At 52.0% G+C, this 14,065-nt stretch overlaps 1 protein-coding gene across 3 annotated transcripts in view; it reads left to right on the forward strand.

The window, feature by feature from the left end:
* SPEN (spen family transcriptional repressor) overlaps positions 1–13,454 on the forward strand; it is a 66,535-nt gene extending 53,081 nt beyond the window's left edge. For 2 of the 3 annotated variants that reach the window (XM_036396050.2, XM_036396052.2), the window contains 5 exons: positions 665–8,603; positions 9,046–9,441; positions 10,129–10,323; positions 11,145–11,303; positions 12,070–13,454. In XM_036396050.2, the coding sequence (XP_036251943.1) occupies positions 665–8,603; positions 9,046–9,441; positions 10,129–10,323; positions 11,145–11,303; positions 12,070–12,201 (8,821 nt within the window). In that variant the 3' untranslated portion in view covers positions 12,202–13,454. The remainder of the gene's footprint in view (positions 1–664; positions 8,604–9,045; positions 9,442–10,128; positions 10,324–11,144; positions 11,304–12,069) is intronic. The other variant, XM_036396051.2, reaches the window with a different exon arrangement.
* The last annotated feature ends 611 nt before the right edge of the window (positions 13,455–14,065 follow it).

The raw sequence follows: 14,065 nt of genomic DNA on the forward strand, positions 1-14,065 counted from the left end.
ACACGCTCAGTCTTAAAAATCACTTATTTTTGCTGCTTGGAGGTATTGAAATAACAACATTAATTGCTTGACTTGCTTTGCTGAATGAATTCACCTGATCTTATAAACAGCCTGGTATTTGTTGACTTGGTTTTACTGTAAACAGGCAACGCCAGCAAGTCACATGCAGTGAAAGAGCTAATTTGGGAATTAAAAGATCACTTGCAGGGCTTAGGATTTTTAAAGAAATCTCACCATCACTTTGCTGCTTAGTAATGGAGAGATTTGATTTGACTCATGTTTTCAGAGTCAAATGAAAGTCTCGGGTTCTGGACAAGGGGGCGTCTTCACCCTGCCAGCCTTGTGTGATGCACAGGTGCTGTGTTGGTTTTTCCTTCATTTCATGCAAGGTTTGAATTTGACAAAAACAAAGGAGTGAGGGTGGTGAAACAATGCTTGGAAGAGCTGTTATGACATTACCCATAAAGTATATTTGGTATTTGATAAGTTAACAAAAGTATTTAGTCCACTGCACACAGATGCCTTGCCAAACCTCTGTGTGCAGCTGCCTTGATGCACGTAGGAAAAAAGATCAGAAAACAGTTTCTTTACATAGCAAAAAGCTATGGTAACAGAGTAGATTGGTTGAGAAGGAGAGCTAGAATCTGTTTATTCTTATGTTTAGCAGAGACGAGCGAAGAGGATCCTACGAATACGCCCCTGACCGTACTTACTACGAGACCGTTCGGACCCCGGGGACGTATCCTGAGGATCCTCGGCGGGAATACCCAGCTCGGGGCAGAGAATTCTACGCCGAGTGGGATCCCTACCAAGGAGACTACTACGACCCACGATACTACGACGACCCTCGCGAGTACCGGGATTACCGGGGAGATCCGTACGAGCAGGACATCAGGGAGTACAGCTACAGGCAACGGGAGAGGGAGAGGGAGAGGGAACGGTTTGAATCCGATCGGGACAGAGACCACGAACGGAGGCCGATCGAGCGGAGCCAGAGCCCGACGCACTCGCGGCGCCCGCAGAGCCCCGGCGCGTCCCCCTCGCAGTCGGAACGGCTGCAGAGCGACTCGGAGAGGAGGATTTACAGCAGGTCCTCAGATCGCAGCGGCAGCTGCAGCTCGCTGTCCCCGCCGCGATACGACAAGCTGGACAAAGCCCGCGTGGAGCGATACGCAAAAAACGAGAAGGTGGAGAAAGAGCGCGTTTTTGAGCAGGAGAGGGTGGACAAGGAGAAGCGCTTGGTGAGGAAGGAAAAGCTGGAAAAAATAGAAAAGGAGAAAACAGATAAGCAGAAACGAAAAGCGAAAATCCATTCACCCAGCTCTCAGTCCTCGGAAACAGATCAGGAGAATGAGAGAGAGCCCAGCCCAGAAAAACTGAAGGGCAACAGTAAACAAAGCAAAGAGAGGGGTGACAAAGAAGGGACAGCAAAGAACCGCCTGGAACTGATGCCCTGTGTTGTGCTGACCCGTGTGAAGGAAAAGGAGGGGAAGGTGATAGATCAACCTGCACTGGAGAAACTGAGGGCAAAGCTGGATAATGACACTCTGAAATCCCCACTGCTCGAACAGAAAACCCAGACGTCCCAGGCTGAGCAAGCCAAGTCGGAGCAGTCTAAACTAGAACCTGTCAGAACCAAGGTACAGAAGGAGAAAGCCCTTGCCAGTCACATCGAAGTGGTGGACAAGGAGGGAAAAATTAAACCCAAAAAGCACTTGAAGACAGAGCAAACTTCCGAGGGGGCCAATGCAGTGGATTTAGACAAGTTGGAGGCTCGTAAAAGGCGTTTTGCCGATGCGAATCCAAAACCTGACAGGCAAAAACTGGATGTAAAACGGAGTAGCCAAGATGAGGAGGATGCACGCATGGTTTTGAAAAAGCAGCTTGATGCGACAGCGTCGTCTAGAGAAGCACCAGTGTTAAGGGAAGGAGAATTGGAGAGAAAACCCCTGAGGAAGGAGATGCTGAAAAGGGAATCTAAAAAACTCAAACTGGAAAGACTTATTCCTGTTACTAGTCCCAAAGAAGTTCAGGACACTCTTAATGTTGGTGGGATTGGCATGCGTCCCACCCTGGATCTGCAGGCGAGGCTCATGGAGGCACCCGAGGAACCTGTGGAAGTTCAGGAACTCCCTCCTAAAAAACTAAACCCAGTAAAACCCCAGCATAAACAGGTACAGCTGCTGGATGAGCAGGGAACAGAGAGAGAGGACACAAGGAAGAACTATTCCAGCCTTCCTGAAGAAACACCAGACCATAAACTCAGCCAAGAGAAACCTCAGTCAGCTGACACGGAGGAGAAAATCAGCATTGACATTGACCACACGCAGAGCTACCGGAAACAGATGGAGCAGAGTCGCAGGTTGAAACAGCAGCTGGAAATGGAGATAGCAAAGTCAGAGAAGTTTGGCAGTCCAAAGAAAGAGGTGGATGAATATGAAAAGCGGAGTCTGGTTCACGAGGTGGGAAAGCCTCCACAAGACGTCACCGATGACTCTCCACCAAGTAAAAGGAAAAAGACTGACCAGTTTGACTTTGAAATCAGCACTAAGAGAGAAAGGAACTACAGAAGTTCTCGTCAGGTGAGTGAGGACTCCGAAAGGATGTCATGTTCCCCAAGCATCAGGCACTTCCCGTTCCATGAGGATGACGACACACTCGATTCTCCAAGGTTAATGCCATTGAAGGAAACCAAAGAGTCACCTAAAATAGAAGAAAAGGGTCTTTCATACTCCAACATGACTGTGAGGGAGGACTCGCTGAAATTCAATCCTTATGATTCCAGCAGAAGGGAGCAGATGGCAGAAATGGCTAAAATAAAACTCTCTGTGCTGAGTTCTGAGGAAGACTCAAGTAGGTGGGAAGCCCAAGTGAAACAAGAGCCTGGCAGAGTCGATATCAGCTTTCCAAGCAGCATTGTGAAAAGAGACAGTATACGGAAACGGTCTGTCCGAGACCTGGAACCTGGGGAGGTGCCTTCAGATTCGGATGATGATGGCGAAAACAAGCCCCATTCCCCAAAAGCCTCGTCCTTGTTAGAGAGTTCCAGGTTGTCTTTTTTATTAAGGGACAGAGAAGAGAAGTTCCGTGAAAGAGAGGAAAGACTCCAGTCCGGTTCCTTAGAAAGAAACAAATTCTACTCTTTTGCATTGGACAAGACAATCACACCTGACACAAAGGCCTTGCTTGAAAGGGCTAAATCCCTCTCTTCCTCCAGAGAGGAAAACTGGTCCTTTCTAGACTGGGATTCAAGATTTGCTAGTTTCAGAAACAATAAAGACAAAGAGAAGGTTGACTCGGCTCCAAGACCTATTCCATCCTGGTATATGAAAAAGAAAAAAATCAGAACTGATTCCGAAGGTGGAAAACTGGATGATAAAAAAGAGGACCATAAAGAGGAGGAACAAGAGCGGCAGGAACTGTTTGCTTCTCGGTTTTTGCACAGTTCAATCTTTGAACAGGACTCCAAACGCCTGCAGCATTTAGAGAGGAAGGATGATGATCTGGACTTCATCTCTGGAAGGCTGTATGGGAGACAATCCTCCTCTGATGGGACGAACAGCACGGCTGATTTGGTGCAAGAGCCAGTGGTTCTCTTCCACAGTAGGTTTGTTGAGCTGACACGAATGCAGCAGAAAGAAAAGGAGAAAGATCAGAAACCAAAAGAAGTCGAGAAACAGGAAGATAAAGAAAATCGGCCAAAAACACCAGAAATGGTTCCTGATAGTAAAGAAACAGAGCATAAACCTTCTTCAGCTGTTGGTCCTTCTTCAGTCACCGTCCTCCCACAGGAACCAGCTCCCATCGCTCCCGAGAAAATAGTGAGCGAAAAGGTCCTGGTGGAACCAGCTTCTGTCAAAGAAGAGAAACCTTCTGAACCTGCTGCTGCTGCTGCAGCAGAGGAACAAAAACCTTTTCCTGAACTTGCTGCTCCTGTCAAAATGGAACCTCCTGAGCAAACAGAACCTCCGCCAGTTGTAGAAGCGAGTAAAGAAATTATTGCTACAACCCTGGCGCCAGAGGAAGATGCTGTGGCAACAGAGCATCCTTCGTACTTGGATACCAAACCTCCCACTCCTGGGGCCTCGTTTTCTGATGCAGACATCAGTGTAGATCCAGAACCTGAGGCTGCCCAGCTGCTTCCACCTCCGCCCAAGCTAGTTCAGAAGTCAGACGAGGCTGCAGAACCTAAAGAGGAAAATCCTCCACCCTCTGCCAACAGCGATGCTGGTGTGAGTCAAAAGGTGGAGGCGGCTGCTGAGGTCCTGCCGCCTGTTTCCGACAATGATATGGAAGTGGAACCTCCGGTTGTTGTAAAAGATAAAAAGTCCTACAAAAGTAAACGGTCTAAGACTCCCGTGCAGTCGGCTGCAGCTAATGTCACAGAAAAGCCCGTCACGAGGAAGAGCGAAAGAATTGACCGTGAGAAACTGAAAAGGTCGAGCTCTCCTCGCGGGGAGACCCAGAAGCTTTCTGAATTGAAAGTGGAGGCAGAAAAGGTTTCAAGGAATGCTGCTAAATCCCCAAGTTCTGCTGCAGAGCCAGAAAACGTGGAGCTGAGCTTGCCGATAGGCCGGACCAGGCGCAGAAACGTGAGGTCAGTCTATGCTACCACAGGGGACAACGAAGGCCCATCTCCGGTGAAGGACTCCATGGAGGTCACTAGATCCACTAGGAAGAGAGTGGAAAAGGAACCACAGGAAACAGTGACTACTGTTCCCACAACCCCGAGGAGGGGAAGACCTCCCAAATCCCGCCGTAAGCCAGAGGAGGAGATCTCTCCAATAAAGACCGAACCGGTACAACAAGAGGTGGAGGAAGCTGAAACTAAAGATACTGTGGAAGCTCCTAAACCTGCAGAGGGTTGGAGGTCTCCTAGATCCCAGAAGCTCACACACACTCACTCATCAGCTGCTGCCAGCCAACAGGGGAAGAAAGGGAAGAATGAACCGAAAGCCGATACCATGGCTGAATCCGAAGATGCTGCTGAAAGAAGCGGTCAGGAATCAAGCATCAGTGACAACAGCAATAAAGCAAAAGCTGCTGAGAAAGAGCCAGCAGCAAGTGAGCAGAAACGTGATCGGAAGGAACTGGATGTGGAGAAAAATCAGCTAGAAATCCCCACAGTTGAGATCACTGAGAAGAAGCCAGTGCCAGAAAAGGTTACGAAATCCAAAAGGGGAAGGTACAAAAATACCAAAACGGTCGTTGATAAGGCATCCGTGTGTCTCAAAAATGTAGAAATACGCCTCAACGTCGATGAAGTCAAGGGTGCCTTGAGGCCCACTGAAGAGGAGGCAGAGCCGGTGGCAGTGTCACCACCCAAGATGAAGAGCCCTCCAAAAGAGGACATCCTGCCACCCCACTTCTCTAAGAATGAGGTAGAAGATTCATTCCCAGAAATGGAAAAGGAGGTGACACGGGAGCCCAAGCAGTCGCCTGAGGCTGCCCAGTTAGCAAAGCAGATTGAGCTCGAGCAGGCAGTGGAGAACATTGCAAAACTCACTGAAACTCCTCCGACAATTGCTGCCTACAAAGAGCCAACGACAGATGTGGCTGAAGTCCGTCAGGAGGAGGAGGCAGATAAACCTGCACACCAGGCCAGTGAAACAGAGCTGGCAGCAGCCATCGGCTCCATCATCAATGATATTTCTGGGGAGACAGAAAGCTTCCCTGCACCGCCGACATATCCTGCTGAATCTGAGGCTGAGATCCCCACAGAGCCCTTGGTGTTGCAATCCCCTCGGGAGGAGATGGAGCCTGAGACAGATCAGGCAGTGAACAATATCCTAGAAACCGAGACTGCCGTCGAGCCTGTGGTGCAGCCAGTGCCTGGCTCTGTCCCATCAGCGCTGGAGACTGAGAGCAAGGAGTCTGAGGTCAGCTTCAGTGAATCTTCCAACTCTGCACAGGAGGCCGAGACCTTGCAGGAGGCTGAAGTTGCTCGGAAGGAAAAGGGCCGTCAGAAAACCACGCGGCAGAGACGCAAGAAGAGCACAAGTAGGAAGGGCGACGCTGCTGAAGTCAACGCCTTTGAGCCGGAGAGGGTGCAGAGCAAATCACCCCCCGCCAATGAAGTAAAGACAAAACCTGAAGAAGCCTCAAAGGAGGAGAAGCAAATCAAGCCCACAGCATCCATGGAGCCAAGTGCTTCTGAGGTCACCAAGGCTGTAGCTGCTGACGTTGTGGCTGCACATGAGGCTGTCCCTGAGAGCAGCACCTCTCCAAAGGTGCCTGCTCCGGCTCCTTTGGACCTGGGTCCCCCACCAGTCCCCCTCGACGAGGGGAGTCAGAGCGGATTCAAGATCCGGTCGCCCCTGGAGAACGCTGCCATCACACCACCGAGTGCCCCGAACGCAGCCCTTCCTGCTGTCCCCGCGGCAGCGGCGGCCAAGCTGCCCACCCCGGTGCCCACCACCATCGTCCCCCTTCACTCCAGCACTGCCAAGGTGCCAGAGTGGATGGTCAGGCATGAGGAGCCCCGTGCCCGTTCCACACCCCCACCCGCTCTCCCACCGGACACAAAGGCGTCGGATATCGACACAAACTCCAGCACTTTGAGGAAGATACTCATGGAGCCCAAATACGTCTCAGCAACGAGCATAACCTCCACGCACGTGACGACGACGCACACGGAGCCAGTGAGCGCACCGTGCCTGGAGGAGGCGCCTCTCCACCCTGCCGTGGAGGCCATCAAGGCGGTTTCTGAGGAGAAGCCGGCCGTTCCCATCACCAACGCCCTGGACCCACCGGTGGCCGAAGCGCCAGTGTTCAGCGAGAAGGAAAAGGTCAACACAGTCATTGCTCCCAAAGCCACTTCTGTCATCAGCAGGATGCCCCACAGCGTGGATTTGGAGGAGGCTCCAAGGATCACCTTGGTGAAACAAGCTCCCCAAACCCAGACCTGCCTCGTCAATGCTCCCTCGCCGAAATTTAAGCAGAGGTCAAGTGCAAATGATAACAGCAGGTTTCATCCAGGATCGATGTCCATTATCGAGGAGAGGCCGGTGGAGGCTGGGTCCAGTCCAGGGCTGCGGGTGAACACCTCGGAAGGTGTGGTGCTCCTGAGTTACTCAGGGCAGAAGACAGAAGGTCCTCAGCGAATCAGTGCCAAGATCAGCCAGATTCCCCCAGCCAGCGCTGTGGACATTGAGTTCCAGCAGTCTGTATCCAAGTCTCAGATTAAACAGGAGCCTATCACGCCATCCCAGCCGGCACCGAAAGGCTCCCAGACCTCGGCGGGCTATGGGACTGTTTCCACCCATTCTTCGTTGGTACTCGGAGCACAGCCCTACAACACCTCGCCCGTCATCTCCTCCGTCAAACAGGAGCGTGCCGCGCTGGACAAGCCTGACTCGTCCCACCTCGCTGTCCAGACCCCGGCGTCGCAGCCCGGCAAGGTCCTGACGCAGACCGTAAACACTCCACCCGTGCTGGTCCATAACCAGATGGTTGTGAACAAAAAACTCTCTGACCCAGCTGCTCTGAAAGTGGAGACAAAGACTCTGCAACCCTCCAACCTGAGTCCTGGGGTTAGTCCTCACCACCCTTCCCTCTCTGGGAAGATGCACTCAGAAGCAAACCACGTCAGCTCGGGCCCCAGCACCCCGACCGACCGGGCCATCTCCCACCTGGGGGTCAGCAAACAGGAGCCGCACTCGCCGCGCACCAGCGGGCACTCGCCGTCGCCGTTCCCCCGGGCCTGTCACCCCGGCAGTACCTCGTCTCCGGCTTTGTCCAGCAGCACCCCGGTCATGCTGGCGCCGGGAATTCCCGTTCCTCAGTACATATCCAGCATGCATCCCGAGCAATCTGTTATCATGCCCCCCCACAGCGTAACACAGACTGTGTCCCTGGGCCATCTATCCCAAGGTGAGGTGAGGATGAACACCCCTCCTCTCTCCGGCATTCCCTACGGCATCCGCCCGGAAGCTCTCCACTCCCCCCGAGCTGCTCTGCAACCCCAGATGGAGATGAAACCCCAGCGATCCAGCACGCCCCAGCCAGCACCCATCCGAGACATCGTCATGCCCCCGCTGTCCTCCCAGCATCCCCCCGAGGAGGAGCTGCACTTCCACCACACGGCGGTGTGCCGCGGGCCAGCCCCGGTGCAGTCCGACGTGCTGGTGATGCAGCCCGACTACCGCATGCACCCCGGCAGCCTGCGGCTGGAGCAGTACAACGTCCCGCGGGACGTCAGGATGATCATGCACCCGCACATGGCCGCCGTGGGCGAGCACCACTCGGAAACGCGACAATCCCGCACGCCCGAAGGGGCCGTCAAAACTCCCCCGGTCAGTAAGACCCCGCAGCCTGGCAAAGAGACTCCCAAATCCTCGGAAGGCAAGATGGCCCATTCTCCCCACAGCGAGCCGCGGCTGCTCAGCGTGCCCTCGGGCAGCCAGCTGCCCGGGCTGCCCCTGACGCAGCCCGTGGTGGTCCCACACGGGGTGCAGATCATGCATCCCGCCGGGAGCTCCTTCCACGATTACCGCTCCGTGTACGGCGACATGAGGAATTACCACACGGCACAGCTTGGGCATCCGCAGTTCCCGGGCGCCTCGCCCATCGGGCTGCCCTCACGGAGCATGACCCCGTCCCAGGTGAGAAAGAAAACCCTTTACCTGACTCCCTGGAGTCTGGGTCTGTTTCTTATGGGAAATGGGGTTCAAATGCTGCTTAGCATCAGAGGAAGCTGAAAACTCTGAACCCCTCTGGAGTTCCACCCAGGAGGGGGAAGGTGCCTGCAAGTTTCTGGATGTGGTGATAGGGGGAGAATTGCCAGTACCAAGGTGGTGCATGGGTCAGGGATCCTTGGATGGATGGTGTGACTAAGGATGGGCTTGGGGCAGGATTCAGGGAGTGGGGTTTCAGCTCAGGTGGGCTTGGAAGTGGGAGACTGTCCCAGGTGCTGCCGCAGCAGAGCTGCTGCTGTGACACGGATGTCTCCACCAGGAATCTCATGGTGTCCTGGCAGCCTTATAATGGGGTTAAATACACCCTTGGCCTAAACCTCTTTCCTTTTCCTCCCTGCCTGCTTCCCAGGGTCTGCCGGAGGGCGAGCACTCGCACCCCAGCCAGCCAGTCCGCAGCAAGACCCCTCAGATCCCGCAGGATCCCAAGGGCCCGTCGGCAGCAGGGCCGGAGCAGAGTCACCACGCCCCTGTGAACAGGCACACGGCACAGATGGACCCCCACGTCCACCTGCAGAGGGCACAAGGGGACACGAGCCAGACCTCGTACCCCTCGCCCGTCGCCATCTCCATGAAGCAGGAGCTTCCGTCGCCGCACCAGCCGCAGGCAGTTCCCAAGCAATCCATGTTTATCCCCACGACCTCGGGGCCGCCCCTCAGCCGCCCGGAGCCCCAGTCCACGCTCAAGCAGGAGCCATCCCCTCACCCTGTGTCCCAGAGACCTGTGGACATGGTCCAGCTGCTGACAGTGAGTGTCGTGATCCTGATCCGGGGGGAAATCACCTGGTTCTGTTTCAGCCATAGCACCAAATCTGACCTTTCTTGCATCAAAAACTTCAGATGCAGAAAAGGCATTGTTTGGGTTTTGGGTTGTTTTGTCTCTGATGGATTTTAGGCATGTTCACTATTCCAAGTCAGTTTTACAAGTCAGCATTTTCCTGGAAAGTGTTTCCTTGTAGGCAGGGGAGAGAGTTGGTGTATTTCATTTAAATAAAAAGGAAAAACCACTCTCTCAAGTGTAGAAAATGAGAAAGAGGAGGGAGGCAGTAAGGAACAGGTACCAGCAAGGAGCTGAGAGTTGTGTTCAGCACCAAATGTCTCCCATGTGACCTCAAGCAGTTCTTCTGTTATTTCTCAATTTGTCCATTTGTAAAAGGGAACACAGCATTCAGGAACAGCCTTGTGCTGGGTGGGCGGCAGAGGGATTGGGATGATGGGATCCACCCAGGCAGGCTGGCCAGCTGGAAGGAAAAGGACTGAATTCCTGATTTAGCAGGATGTAACCCAGGCCTGGCCTGTGGAGGGTTGATCTGGTGCTACATCTCTGCTGAGCCTTTAAACCTCCGACGGAAGCGTCGGTGGCAGCCGAGCAGCTCAGCCTTGCAGATCCCACCCTCCTTGCTGTGGGTGTAATGCTCTCTCCCTCTCTTCCCAGAAATACCCCATTGTCTGGCAGGGTCTGCTGGCTCTCAAGAACGACACAGCAGCCGTGCAGCTGCACTTTGTGTCTGGGAACAACGTCCTGGCTCACCGCTCGCTGCCGGCGCCCGAGGGAGGGCCCCCCCTGCGCATCGCGCAGCGCATGCGGCTCGAGGCCTCCCAGCTCGAGGGCGTCGCACGCAGGATGATGGTGAGGGCCCGGGCTGGGGCAGGGAGGCAGGTTGGGAGTCTCAGAGCTTGGCTGGGCTCACCAGCTGCGGGGCTGGAAACCACCGGGGCTCCCCAAAACCCCGGCCTCTGTCCCGTGGGCTCCTCAGGGAATGGGCCCGGCCCCAAGGCTGCCCAAAGGAGCGTTTGGACATTGCTCTCAGGGGTGCACAGGGAGGGATTGTTGGGATCCTGTGCATGGCCTGGAGTTGGACTTGATGATCCCTGTGGATTCCTTCCAATCCAGGAAATCGCTTTGATTCTGTTTTGGGATCCTGGTGTTCACATTGATTCCTTCAACCCAGGGAGTGTAACACTGATTTCAGATGATGAGCAATAGCTCCTACACTGCACTTATGGAAAAGGCAGTGAGAGCTGGGAAACCTTTAGGTCATGCTGAGCCCGGGGACAAACTCCTGCTGGTTTCAGTGTGTCTGAGTAGGGTGGGAAAGGGAGTTCAGGTGGCCATGAAATCCATTTTCAGTCTTTTCCACCATGGCTGAGCTCTCAGCAAGTTTTGGAATCACAGAATCCCAGATAGGTTTGGATTGGAGGGACCTTAAAGCCCCTCCCACTCCCTGCCATGGGCAGGGACAGCTTCCACTATCCCAGGTTGCTCCAGGCCCTGTCCAGCCTGGCCCTGACCTTGGACACTTCTGGGGATGGAGCAGCCACCGCTTCTCTGGGGTACAAATTGTAACATCAAGGAATTTAAATTGAGGGTTTTCCCCCATGGATAGTGGATGGATGGCTGGAAAACACCCCCTGATGCAGCATTTCCCTGAGCCTGTCCTTCCCCTGCAGGTGGAGAGCGATTACTGCCTGCTGCTGGCCCTGCCCTGCGGCCGGGACCAGGAGGACGTGGTCAGTCAGACCGAGTCGCTCAAGGCCGCCTTCATCAGCTACCTGCAGGCCAAGCAGGCTGCAGGCATCATCAACGTCCCCAACCCCGGCTCCAACCAGGTATGGCATGGCACAGAGCCCTGCAGTGCCACAGGGACACCAAACCAGGCCCTAATGGCACAGTCATGGTACCCTGCAGTGCCACAGGGACACCAAACCAGGCCCTTTTGGCACAGGCAGCTTGGGCTTCTGCTGGATCTGCCTGGGGTTATTGGTCAAACAACCCCTCCCTACATTTCCATCACCACCCATCAAAGACATGGATGGGATCCATAAATTTTTGATAGGATCAATATAATCATTGATGGATTTGATGAAAGCAACCCCAAGCCAAAAAAAACCCCAAATGTATGTTTGGTGTGTTCCCAGTTCATTTTCAGACTGAAAAAGCATTTCCCAAATGCATTTCTCAGCTCTTTTATCTCTGAAGTAGAGTCCTGGTTTATTCCCCATATCCTGATTTTTCCAGGACAGCTGGTGTTCTCTTGCAGAATGCATTTGGTGCTGTGGAGGGTTTATTCCAGGTGTGTTGCTGCACTGATTGCAGTTTAACCTGGGTGTAATTTAATTCTGGGTATAAAGAGCCCAGAATGAGCCCAGCACTCTGAGCAACCACTGAAATTATAATTAATGGGAATTTTTCTGCCTTTCCCAGCCAAGTCAGCCTGTGGTGTGGAAAAACTCCCCATCTGGGAAACAAAACCCATGGCTTCTCTCTTATACCCGATTTAGGATGCTTTAAGCTCCTAGAACTCAGTGAAATGTCTCATTTTTAAACCTCTGTGGGCGTGGGTTGTCTCTGATCTGTGGTTTTCCCTCCCTGCAGCCTGCCTACGTTCTGCAGATCTTCCCACCCTGCGAGTTCTCGGAAAGCCACCTGTCCCGCCTGGCCCCCGACCTCCTCGCCAGCATCTCCAACATCTCTCCTCACCTGATGATTGTCATCGCGTCGGTATGAGCTGTTTACCAGTTACTGACTTTTTATTATTTTAATTTTAATTTTTTTTAATTTTTCCAAGGCCCTGCAGCAAAAAAAAAAAAAAAAAACAAAACAAAAACAAACAACTACAAGTACAACAACAAAAAAAAATCCCACAAAAAAAAACACACAAAAAAATTAATTTTAAAATAAAACTAATTCAGAAGAAGGAGAGAAGGTTATGAAACAAGAAATATGCTGCCAGAAACCAGCCTCCTGCCCGACTGGCCTCGATCAAACCTTGGATGTTTACATGTTGCTTTAGCTTATGGACAACTGATGCACTCAGCAGGTGGACTGGGCTTGGGTTCCCATGCCTCCTTTTTGGGGAAAAAAACACACAAAAAAGAAAAAAAAAAGAAAAAAAAAAAGAGAAAAGGATGGCTTATTTTTTTTAACAAAAAAAAAAGGAAAAAAATAAAAAAGAACCTGAACTGCCTTTGCACTAAATTAGTGACTCGGACTTTGCACAGTTGGAGACGCTGTGACGTTCTGGATGTCTTGACACACATTGACCGCGCCGTGGACGTTCCGCAGGGACTCTGCTGAGATTTGTGGGTCAAGGAGCATTTCACAGTCATTTTTTATTTTATTGGTTGTTTCGTTGGGTTTTTTGTTGTTTTTTTTTTTTTTTCCTTCTTTTGGGGTTGTTTATTTTTTGGGGGGGGTTATTTTTTCCGGATGTGAACCTTCCTCTTCCTCCACCTGCCCCTGCTGCAGCCGTCTTCTCTTCATCTGGGATGTACAGTTTACACTGAAAAACAAGAGAATACAAAACAAACAACAAAACAAAAGGGAGAGCTTTTTTCCTTCCTGGTGGGATATGCAGAACTCAGTGGGTGTGTGTATATATAAATATATATATAATATATATAAATATATATAATACTGACTTTAAAAAAAAAATCAAATCCCCACAACATACATTTTTTTTTAATCTGTGCCAAAAATGTGTTTTCAGAGAAAAAAAATCTTATTTTCATACTCAGACTTTGTATTGTCACTCATTTGTAAGTGCGCTTCATTTAAACATCCCCTCGTCTCATCAGCTGTGGAAGTGTTATACACTTGTACAAAGACTCTGCCCCGGCCCCCCTCGCCTCCCCTAACACTTAATTAATTTATGGAACTTGGTTTTTTTTTTGGTTTATTTTTGGTTTATTTTTTTTTCTCAGCGCAGTTTTGTTTTGTGTGTCCATTGGATTACGAACTTTATTAAAAAATACAAAACACGTCGGCGCCCCGACCTCGTCCCTCGGCGTGGGGAGGGGGAGCGGGGAAGGGGAGTTTGGGGCTGCCAGGGAGGGGTCACTCACCTCTCCCTCAAAAACGACCAGGAAAAAAGGTTCATTTCACACCAATTCCTCTTGATTTTCCCTCCTGTCTCATAAATACTTGTGAAAACTGAAATCACAGGGTTTGCCCCCACTTTTAATCTCACCACGCACCAACTCCTCGCTGAAAATTATCCCTGGATTGCTGATAATCATCATACATGGAAATGTAAGAGCCAGACTTGATGTTTTTCACTGCTTTTCCACCCAAGTCCCTGCCAGGTGCAAGTGGGAAGCCTAATCAAGGCTGGTGTAAATGGGTTAAAATCAAGCAGGTGTGGTAAAAAAGGAGATTTAGGACAGAATTTGGGGGCTGGCCTCCAAAACCAGGGGAGACCCTCCCCCTGCACCCCCAGGCTGAGGGTGGGGGTGGAACTGAGCCTGTTTTGGGGTAAAACCAGGACAAAAAGGGGCTGCTGGTGCCCCAGGATGGAGCTGGGTGTGGGGAGCCAGGCCAGGACACCCCACAGCGACCCCCAGGTCCCACTGGGGGGGTCAGGATGGGACCT

The sequence above is a fragment of the Molothrus ater genome, chromosome 23, assembly GCF_012460135.2.
Source record: "Molothrus ater isolate BHLD 08-10-18 breed brown headed cowbird chromosome 23, BPBGC_Mater_1.1, whole genome shotgun sequence".
In the NCBI taxonomy this organism is placed as follows: Eukaryota; Metazoa; Chordata; class Aves; order Passeriformes; family Icteridae; genus Molothrus; species Molothrus ater.